Raw genomic sequence first — 11,764 nt, forward strand, 5'->3', positions numbered from 1 at the left:
TTGCTTTTTAGTGGGTTCCTCATATTACACATCAATTGTATGTCCTTATATTTGTGCATTATTGGTTCAAACTGACCATTGTGTGAAAAACATTTCTGCTTCAAATCAAATGGAATATAAAACTTGTATGAAATGTGGAATATGGAACATGAATTAAAAAAAATATGTTTCGAAAATCGACTTGGATCGATTATATTTCTGTCATATTTGAATAATAGTCGTTATGTTTTGTATCATCTTTAAAGCTTGAACAATTCTTACAGTAAGAAGGATCCTGAAAGGTATAGCTCGACTTTGATCGATTATGTTCTGTAATATCAGAATAACAGTCGTCATGGCTGGTATCATGTTAACGGTTGAAAGGATGGTATATGAGGAAACTAAACTTTGATCATTATTCTGTAATATTAGAATACGAGTCATTATGCATAATATATCGTCCTCTTAAAGTTTGAACAATGCTCATATTACAGGTAAAGAATATTCGACTTTGATCGATCAGGTCTACATTTCGGTTATATTAGAACACAAGTTGTCATGCAGCGTGGTATCATCCTCAAGATTACTGTCCTTGCTACCGGATGGTCCAGCTATTTATGTACACACCGTGTCTCCGTGACGTCATTGTGTTCTTGCAAGTATTCTTACTTTCAAACTCGTTGCACCTTCAACTCTCAAGAAAATAACTATAGGTTTTCCCAATCAATTTCGTCAGATTTGCATTCGAATTAAAGAAAAGGCGTTCAAATCCAAGCGATTTTTGTCACTGCTCTATTCTCACGGTTCATTCTAAGTCTTTGAGCATTCAATTTCGTTTCGTGTTATCATTTTTCAATTCTATTTCATTCAATTTAGAGAGAAATTCATTTAAATAAACGACTCATAGTTGACAGTCAATTTCGCGCCAGCTGGATAGACGTTCAATATCGTCCCAAATACCAATTTCAATTTCATTTATAGGAAAACGACTTCGCACTTAGAACCTTCGAATCCAATCAACCTATAAATGTTCCCACGTGTTTTACATGTCTTTTTTTACTGTGATATTTTTGGATTGTACATTTTCATTTTCATTTCAAAGTTTCATTTATTCAGTTCAGTCTATTTGTATAATGTGTATTCTTGCCTGTACACCTTCACTTAATCCCATTTAGATCGTTGTAACTGAAGAGAAGAGAATGGCTATATCTCAGAATTCTGTCTACGTTTATTATTTACATTTTTCATTCTGTTCCTACCTTCTCCCTGTCCATACATCGATTCATAAGTTGCAACAAGCGGCTTAGCTGTAGATCAGTTTATCCCAAGGGTATTGCCAGTGACATTGTCTTGCTGGTTGTCAAAGTTTCGCCCACCAATTCCGTCAGTATATAGGGCCTATCCGAGATATTCATGGATACTCTTACTCTATAGCGGCCTATGTGCCGTTCAATGTTTCCAGGTTAGCATGCCTGTACAGTGACGGAGCAATCATTAACGGTAAACTGCACGTAACTTGAATAAGAGACCATTCTGAAGCAACTCTAATTTTCACACAACAATAGATATATAATGTCCTCTTAAATGAATCCCACAAGGACTGGAACAATCATCCCCAGCATTCCCGCTGATTCCCACTGATCATTTACTAGCCATCCCCTTTAAATTTGAACGCCCCTTTTTCCTCTAATAGTTGAGAAACTCATGAAATCGCATGCTGATGAATGAATGAACTAGTTACCATTATGATAACCATTATCACAATATTATCACAAGCTAGCTTACTGTAAACACGTTTCATAGCATTCACGTTTAGATCCAAACTTTCATAGATTGACCATCATGTTCTATATCTTTGTGTTAGCAACATTTTCTTGTGCATCCTAGGTGGATATCATGCATCATTTTATTTTGTTACATATTTGATGTATTTTTTCACTGAGAGATATGAAAATGAATTGAAATTGAAATTATCAAAGAAATTGAACGTCGCAACTCAAATACAAAGTGAAATCTCCCTGTCTCAGGCATAATAATAGTAACTTTCAGTGATACTAAAAGTGAGATTGTCACTGGACGAGGTAAACAACGTCTGTCAGGCATTTCGAAGAAACGGTAGGCTTAAGCTCTGGCAAGAGATACAACAGCCCACAATGAAAGTGGTGATCTGGCACAGAGATACGACACCCAACAATGGAAGTGATCTTCTTTTTTTTCTTTTTCTGTGAAGGGGCGACGCTTTTCATATCAGTCCAATAATATTCGGCAGTGCAGAGCCGGGGTGCGAAAGTGAAAGTGCGATGTTTTTTCCACAATTAAAGCCCACCATAAATATAAATCATAATCGCTATAGCTGTTTGCAGAGTCTGTTTAGAAGTATAATATGTTATGTCATATAATATATGTGGTGCACTTTCAAGATGCAATTTAGACGCCCGATTAAACCTCTTCATAAGGCGATGAGACGGAAAAAAGGAGACTGATCCAGGCTATTCAGTTACAGGACACTTGCGAGTAGATATCATATACCGTCTACACACACCGGCCGTGCATTTGTTTTCTGTGTGGTTTCTTCTGTCATATCATTTTTTTTTACTTCCCTCCTCAGGTTTCCTTCTTCCGCAAGCCTTAAATTATTACGCTGGTCTATTGCATCTTGTCTAAAAACTTGCTTTATTATGATACCACACTTGATTCACACAACAATGATCAACATCATGCCAAAAATTCGAGTGCACGTCACAAGACCGACACCCACGAGTCATACAGTTCACGAGTCATACAGCTCACCTTAGTCATACAGCCCTTGAGTCATACAGCTCACAAGTCATACAGCCCATGAATTATACAGCTCACGAGACATACAGCCCATTAGTTCGACACTAAGCTAACAAGGCCAACGAGACCGACACATTAAGCCCCGTGTTTTACACGTGTTTTATCTGTCGAACTCGTGGGCTGTTTTTACCTCTCAGTGTCGAACTCATGGGTTTTATTTGCCTAGTGTCGAACTCATGGGCTGTATGACTCATGGACCTGTTTTCAATGTCGAACTCGTGAGCTGTATGACTCGTGGGTGTCGGTCTAGTGGGATGACCCCAAAAATTCTACGTCGTGATATCTTTCAGTCCTAGAGCAGCTCATGTAATGGTGTGTTATTTGTAAAACATTATCATCCATTTGAGGAGCGATCATGGTCCACGCTATTATCAGAATTTTACAATCGTGTTGCAGTTGGAAGAATTTCACATCCCATGTAATTGTTGTCGACTTTGTCATAATTTTACCGTGCTGAATTGGATCACATTTGCATTCCACATTAATGTTTATATTCCTGGCCTGTGGATGTAGGAATGATTCCCCAATGAACTCACCTATTGTCACGTGACATTCAAACAATTTTCCATTCCTTTTATTCTGCAATGATTACGTTTCGTCACCCCCATTTTTTTTCCTTTCGTATATGTCATTGCTATTCCTTCCTACAGGGAAGCTCTAGACTGCAACTTTTTGCGGTCAACCATCACTTCAAACGGAAATTCGAGTGACTCATATCATACACCAGGATCTCAGACCTGTCGGTGCCAGTCCGACGAGTGGTTGGAACAATGTCTCGGCACGCACTGAAGTGAGCTACGTCACCATGTTCATATCACTTTAATGAAATTCACATAGGTCTACACACACAATATATATATATATATATATATATATATATATATATATATATATATATATATATATATATGTATATATATATATATATATATATATATATATATATATATATGTAGAACAGAACTCAAGCTCATTCTGTCAATACCAACAGTTCATTTTTGACACACAATTTAATTTTCATTTCAAGAACACTTGATAAAGGGCGAGGAGCCCGAAAATTTGGATGTCAAAAACAAACTGTTGGCATTGAGAGCATGAGATTGAGTTCTGTTTTATTTTTTACATTATTGAACCAAAACGTGGACGAGAATTTACTCAATAAACAACTGATAAACATATAGGTGCTTATATAGGCCTACATATTGGATGAAGAATGTCTGGGTTCTGCGGTATTTCTTTAACTCCTTCCCCGACATCTATTTATCACGAACCGATGCAGAACATTCAATTTTCGTTTAAACCCATATTTCATATGTTGTGCATATGCGAAACTTTTTGTAGAAGTCACTATTTTTAAAAAGAAATAGCCACATCCATAGCAGAGAGGGATAGCAGGAGTTCAATAGAGGTAGTTACTGTCGTTGGGGGCGCACTAATGACCATCGTAAAAGAGACTTCAAGGGTGAGCACAGTTCTGGTCGAGGTGAGGATTTAGCTGTTAACATATTGCGAGATATTCAGAAACCACTCTGTGAAATGTCAAAGAGCATGCAATCAATTCTCAGGGGTATCAAAAGTTGATTTGATGAAAATCGGTTTTGAAGTGGCCGAGACATCCAAAAACAAGGTGAAAGAAAGAGATCCTAATAAAGTTGTGGCCTGTAGTCTTTTATTGTTATCACTTTTTTGGATATCTCAGCCATTTGAAAACCAATTTTCATCAAATGAACGTTGAATCCTTCGTAAAATTATATGCTCTTTCATTATTTCATAAGAGTTTTCTCATTATCTCACTTAGGAGTGTAAAAAAAAAAACATGAATCCACCTCAACCAGTACTGTATACAGCCCCTTTAAGACTCTGCATCGTAACATTTTAAATGGTTGACAAGACATAATTTGCTCCTGCGACATTATTGCAGCTCCGATCATAATTATATTCTCCAAGAACTCTAGGGTGAGGGTTTGGGTTGCGATAGGGTTTTAGGTTTCGTTTGATGTGAGAATTACGGTTAGGGTTATGTTTGTGCGCAGAATCTATGTTTGGCTTAGCTTGCAGATATTCTATGGGAGCAATTTGTCGAAGGAGCAAATGACACGCAATCTTGTAAATTGCAAGTGACGTAAACTTAATAAGCAATGACTGTTAAAAGAGAATGGGGGAAAAGGGACGTTCCTCTTGTGACAACTTGAATGGGTGATCTAACCATTCCATTTCTTTCAACCATGTTTCCAATAAGAGGAAGACTTAGTTTTAACAAACATGGTTGTGTATGTTGACTCAGCGACAACTGTAAAGAGAATTGTGAAACGCATCTGAAGAAAATCGGAAAAGTTAATTTACCTTCAGAGTCAGAATCGTGCAACCTGTTGCTATGTCTCCATGCAGTGATCTTAAAGGCATTGTTTGCCATTTGCAGATAAAATAAAAACCCAGCCATAGTACTTCAAAATAGTTCTAAAATGTGAATTAGGGATAGAAACAACCAGTGTAAAAAAGTCCATCATCAATAACCGGTGCCAGGTAAAAATGGCAGAGGTAAAAATGGCAGAGGTAAAAATGGCAGAGGTAAAAATGGCAGGGGTAAAAATGGCAGAGGTAAAAATGGCAGAGGTAAAAATGGCAGAGGTAAAAATGGCGGGGGTAAAAATGGCAGAGGTAAAAATGGCAGAGGTAAAAATGGCAGAGGTAAAAATGGCAGAGGTAAAAATGGCAGAGGTAAAAATGGCAGGGGTAAAAATGGCAGAGGTAAAAATGGCAGAGGTAAAAATGGCAGAGGTAAAAATGGCAGAGGTAAAAGTGGCAGGGGTAAAAATGGCAGAGGTAAAAATGGCAGGGGTAAAATTGGCAGAGGTAGAAATGGCAGAGGTAAAAATGGCAGAGGTAAAAATGGCAAAGGTAAAAATGGCAGAGATAAAATGTTAGAAGTAATGAGAGCGATTTCGTCAGATATAAGCGTATGAAGAGGTTTTGAATGATAACCTAGCCAGAGCAAACTGTATTTATCGAATTATAAAATCCAAACTGCAGATTTGAAGAATGTTTATTGAATTATGTTTTAAAAAGATTAAAGCACTCTCATTCTGAGTTTGATTCAAGTGCAGTGGCGTAATTTGTCTGTTCAGAGGAATGATAAACCAGCTAAGAGCCTATTAGGCCTATGGGAAATTATTTTTATTATTCATTATTATTATTGTTATTATTATTATTATTATTATTATTATTATTATTATTATTATTATTATTATTATTATTATTTATGTTATCTATCATTATAAGGGGGTTCCAACAATGCTGCAAAGCCCTTAAACAGTTTAATCCTACATTGTTTCGCCCAATGAAGTTATCACACACACACACACACACACACACACACACACGCACGAACCCACTTTTGGCATAAACATATACTTCTATACGCAGATATACACATGTACATACTCTCACATACACACTCTTACACAAACGAATTCCGCTCACGTCCAGGCTAGTATATTGTCATTATTTTTCATCTTTTGAACTGTTTAGTGTAAAGAAGTGAAGGAGACATAGTCGAAGCAAACCGCTAAATTGTCACTTGTTCTATATGTTATTTTCTCACATTCAGGTTTCGTAGGAGCCTATTTATCTCACAAGGCCTGATCGCGACATAATGTAGAAGTTAAAATGAAATGTTGTAAGGGAATATAGTTTACATGGAAATTTCAAATTCATACATTGTTCATTAACTGTATGCATTTTCACACGCAGTATAGGTTTTGATGTCGGTAGTCATTTAAGAGCTGACATACATATATGCAATGTATAATTTTTTTTTTCTTAGTAGTATTTTATTTAGAAAATGACCTCTGATATCTGAATGGAATAAGAAAGATTGGTAGGTTCACATATCTCAAATTGACACTTACAAAGAAACAGTTGTTTTGTTTTTGTTTTTTATGTATGCCTGTTAATGAAATTTGTATTTTTTATATTGTAAACTGACTGTTTTGAGTGCACCAGGTGGGTTGGGGAGGATGGCCTGAGGGCCTAAGTCATTTAGTTGGCTCTTTCCAGACCCGGGCTACCCAACCTGGTGCCCCCTTACCACTCCAATGTACAATTTTCTGATTTCGAAAAATGTATTTGTGATTGAAAGCCAAATAAAATAATAAGTAAAAATACAAAACGCAAAAAACAAACTGCAGCAGATGTATCGGCAGACATAAGTAAGCTCTTGCAAAATATTTTATTACATTGTTCAAGTATCACATGGCGCAAAAACAAATATCTCGAAGTTTAATGAACACTTTGTGGTCATTTTACAAACTTATGCCTATTAAAACTGGAGACGAACATTAGCAATATACTGTCTAGTGAGAGTAAAAACCGATAGTTTGTCATTGGATTTCTTTCAATTGAAGGGGTCGGTGCAATATAGTGCTAACCAACACTTTTGTCAAATTAAGTTACATGCATTTTCATAATCTTTATCCTTCACTCTAACCTCTGTGAAAATATGGTATTTGAATTCAACCAATAAGATGGTAAGAAATGCATGCATTCATGTTTTATTAATGTACAATGTATGGACTTTTCAAACATTCAACAGCGATTATCTCAAAATGACTATTGTGTGGGTTAACACTATATTGCACCGACCCCTTCAATTATTGTTGAAGGAATCCGCAGGCGAAAAATGTACATGTTTGATGCCTCTCAAACTTAGCTGTTGCCCCAAAGCATGGGCGTATCTCCCGGAACACACCAGAATCAGGTCAATAGCACCATTAGACCCTGAGATAATCGCAACTGTAGATTTCAAATGGCGACCATTTTGAAATTCAATATAGCGGACATAAAGAGAGAATTCCAAGTGGCCTAATATCTGAAAATGTTTGCAATATGTTAATGTACATTTTGTGCCAAATTTGGTGCTTGTATCACAAAATGCACGATAGGTTTGCTAAGCTGCCCCACTAAGAGTATTTAGTGATACCCCTTAATATATAAAACATTTTCGTGTAATTAATGATTTGTTTAACCCCTAATTTTGGGGGAATGGGACATCAAGCGGGGAGAAATGAGACAACCTGGAGAAAAATTGGATAACCATCATGATCAAAGTAGGATTTAGATGTGCCGCGGGGAGAAATGTAACACTGCCCTATTAAATTTCTCCCAGTGGTAACAGAAACAGTAAAAGATCCCTGCCAATTTTTCATACCTGCATGTCTGTTATCAAGCAATTTTATTTTCAAAAGTTTGCACACTAATATTAAAATACCTATTAACATAGTATAGGACCTACCAGATCCAAAGTAAGTTTGATATTTTACTGACAAGATACATGTAGAGCCGTATAGTGGTTAATATGTCCATTTTCAGGTGTACCGAGGCTCATCTTTTTACTGATATAATTGGATTGTTGGCTGGCCAAGCATTTTTCAAGTTACATGAGTGTCCCATATTTCTCGTGTCCCATTTCTCCCCGGTCTCCCCCGTGTTTTATTTCAGAAGACACGAAAAGCGCGTATTGCGAGAAAGGTGTCAGAAACATAAAGAACAAAATCTGTCACTTTTACCTCGTCCTCTTGCATTTCAACGACTAAATTTTTATCAGTGGCATTTTTATCTCTAGCATTTTGACCATTGACATTTCGACCACTCACAACTTTACCTCTGACATTTTTACCACTGACATAATTACTTACCTCTGATATTACCCCTGCCATTTTTACCTCTGCCATTTTTACCTCTGCCATTTTTACCTCTGCCATTTTTACCCCTGCCATTTTTACCCCTGCCATTTTTACCCGTACCATTTTTACCTCTGCCATTCTTACCTCTGCCATTCTTACCTCTGCCATTTTTACCTCTGCCATTCTTACCTCTGCCATTTTTACCTCTGCCATTTTTACCCCTGCCATTTTTACCCCTGCCATTTTTACCTCTGCCATTTTTACCTCTGCCATTCTTACCTCTGCCATTTTTACCTCTGCCATTTTTACCTCTGCCATTTTTACCTCTGCCATTTTTACCTCTGCCATTTTTACCCCTGCCATTTTTACCCCTGCCATTTTTACCCGTACCATTTTTACCTCTGCCATTTTTACCTCTGCCATTCTTACCTCTGCCATTTTTACCTCTGCCATTCTTACCTCTGCCATTTTTACCTCTGCCATTCTTACCTCTGCCATTTTTACCTCTGCCATTTTTACCCCTGCCATTTTTACCCCTGCCATTTTTACCTCTGCCATTTTTACACCGAACCCAATAACCAGCGTTAAGTTTTGTTAAATTTACAAAATGTGAACAACAGTTATTATAAAATTGTTTTTACACGAAACCGTCTACAATTATGGTTTAGTGAGAAAAATAGTGATGTCTGCTTATATCTCAAGCTTTATTGTAAAATTTTTATATGGTAGGATGTTTTGTGATACCACTAACCTGTAAATAAGCATCAAATGTGATAACGCGGACTTTAATTTTTTTTAATCACTGCTCCCAATGGTAAATGCAATGGTGTACTTTTAAGAATATGAAGGCATTTTTTTTTCTTTTGAAAGAAGACTGAAAAAAAGATGCACTGCCTCTATACTTGTACATGAGATAATTATGTCAATTCGATTTTCATCCACGTCTGCTGAAGGAGCCATAAAGAGAGTTCTCTTTCGATGTTACCCTAGACTGGAATGTTTTTCCTCTTCGCTCTTTAACAGAAGGAAAACATGTAATGTTCCGTTTATCACCTATAATAGGTTTGGTCTTTGGAAGGAAGTGCAACTAGGAAACACACAAAAGGGGAGAAAATATGAAACTCCAGTTTCATCTTGTTTTGCTTCCATCACAATGCAATATGAGGTGAGTAACTTTTTGTTTTGTTTTGTTTTTTCTTGTTTTTTAATTGGGAAGGACACCGTGAGAAAGGAAGCCAAGTGTCTGGCTTGGAAGTGTGAAACTCGGCAGTTCCCTCCTATGATGCCTTCAGTCTTGGTTTTATAGCTGGGCTGCTGTGACATTTTGTCTTTTTTGAGATTGAATAAGATGTAAAAGAAGGAAGGTGATTGAAGTGTACGTTGGTAGGCGTAACATTCAAGTGTACTATAAAATCTCATGCATCTGTCTCCACGCCCACACAGACGTTGCATATCCGTTGTGTCTATTTCCTGCACATGTGTATGCGGCAGTCATTGGATAGGATAATATCATATTATTATACGAACAGCATGCAGGCATCACATACCGTCGTGTGATTGGTGCGCCGATTCTGAGTCCTCTTTGACTGTCATTCGGAGCTACAAGTGGATTTTTTTTTTCAACAGATGGACATTATCATTTTAATGGCGGGAAATACCCAGGAGAGGTACTCAGATCACTGCTGTCGCCTGCTGAACTTGAATTTTAGAGGTGCGTGCCAAGAGGAAATCCGAACATAGTCACATATACTCTAACATGAGTTGTATCAATAGAAATAGGACGATTAAAAGCTTTTGCGTGCCGGTGTTCAAGGCAGTGTGAGGGACTTAGCAGTGCCGAAGAGAACTCATTTGTGTTTGGAGTCCAATCATCTGAGTCCCCAGAATGTTGGCGGAGAGTAACATCAGCGTGTCTGCGTCATGGACGTGGTCAGCGGTATCTTGGAATTGGGCGAATGTGCTACAGCTGATCCTGTCCGTGGTGGGCATTGCGGGGAACTTCGTCGTCATGCTGGTCCTGCTGCGGCCGAAACGCCAGCGCTGCTCGACCGACACCTTGATCGCTGCCTTGGCCGTGGCCGACTTTCTCACGTCGGTCTTCTTGATCCCCCATGCCAGGGTCAACACTCTGCCGGACTCGATCGGCTCTCAACTCTTCTGTCGCATCGTCCATTCGTCTCTTTTCATGTGGATATCTATTTGCTCGTCCATCTTCACGCTGACCACGCTTTCTCTGGAGAAATTCGTGGCTGTGAAGTATCCCTACGCCTTCCAGAGGATCTTCTCCCCCGAGAAAAGTGTGAGATACGTAATCGGCATCTGGGTTACATCTGTCATCATCAATGCGCCGGTTCCATTTGTCGTTTTCTTCCGCGACAACCAGTGCGTCTTCGGATATCCAAATATGGGTGTCCAGATACTGGTTGGAACTCTGGTGTTTTTGCTTGAGTACGTCATACCGGTCGTTGTGATGACATTTGCTCACACCACCACCATCAGAGCCCTCAACCGGGTCCAGAAATGTGTCCAGCCCGGCGTGGCGAAGCATCATTGCCCGACCGCTTCGCAGCCGACTCAAGCCCAACTGCGCCGCGCGAGGTCACGCCGAAAGATCATCAACATGTTCGCCATCGTCGTGATCACGTTCGTCGTGTGCTGGACGCCCGATCAGATCTGCTACTTCGCGCTCAACGTCGGCTGGATAGCTCCATCATTCCTCTACAGTCCGCTCTATAGGTCTTTCGTTCTCCTCGCCTTCGTGAACTCGTGCGCGAACCCATTCATCTACGCAGCCAGGAATGCGAACTTCAGGAAAGCTGTGCGGGAAATGTTCGCGTCGATCCCGAGACGCAGTCTCAAGACCGTATTCGACTCCGTATCAGACACCCCCGGTGGCACTCAACCCACGAATCAAACTCCTCTTGCGTCCATGGAGACGCCCTCCTCAACTGTTTAATCCTAGACCTTCCTATACTCCTATACTAAGGTGGCCGGGACAAATATAATAGTCAATGGACTCAGTGGTTGGATTGTGCCAAAATGTTTCTGCTTTGTTGCAGCAGATTGCAAAAACTGTGCTGTGTTGTTTTTATCCTTGTGTTTCTTCACCAGTGTGCTTTCTCTCTCACTCTTTGTCTTAATTTCTCTATTCATTCATTCGCTTGGGTTGAAATAATATGATACGTTATTTTCTTCAATCTATTTATGCCTAATTTGCTTCGTTACAAATTTGCGATGTTATAACTCCACCTGTTCTCCGTCATAAA

General features: G+C 38.8%; 1 protein-coding gene across 1 annotated transcript; it reads left to right on the forward strand.

Moving 5' to 3' along the window:
* Positions 1-10,383: 10,383 nt before the first annotated feature.
* LOC139710766 (galanin receptor 2b-like) lies at positions 10,384-11,764 on the forward strand. The gene is made up of 2 exons (XM_071622683.1): positions 10,384-11,020; positions 11,078-11,764. Exons 1-2 carry the CDS (start codon positions 10,384-10,386, stop codon positions 11,452-11,454), a joined length of 1,014 nt encoding a protein of 337 aa, XP_071478784.1. The 3' UTR covers positions 11,455-11,764.

The sequence above is a fragment of the Diadema antillarum genome, unplaced genomic scaffold (assembly GCF_040938485.1).
Source record: "Diadema antillarum isolate AM-2024a unplaced genomic scaffold, OU_Dant_1.0 seq00001560_RagTag, whole genome shotgun sequence".
Classification (NCBI taxonomy): Eukaryota; Metazoa; Echinodermata; class Echinoidea; order Diadematoida; family Diadematidae; genus Diadema; species Diadema antillarum.

Coding starts and splice junctions, on each gene's coding strand:
- LOC139710766 (XM_071622683.1), top strand. CDS start 10,384: ATGTTGGCGGAGAGTAACATCAGCGTGTCTGCGTCATGGACGTGGTCA. Junction 11,021..11,077: donor CCTCAACCGGGTCCAGAAAT/GTGTCCAGCCCG, acceptor AGCCGACTCAAG/CCCAACTGCGCCGCGCGAGG.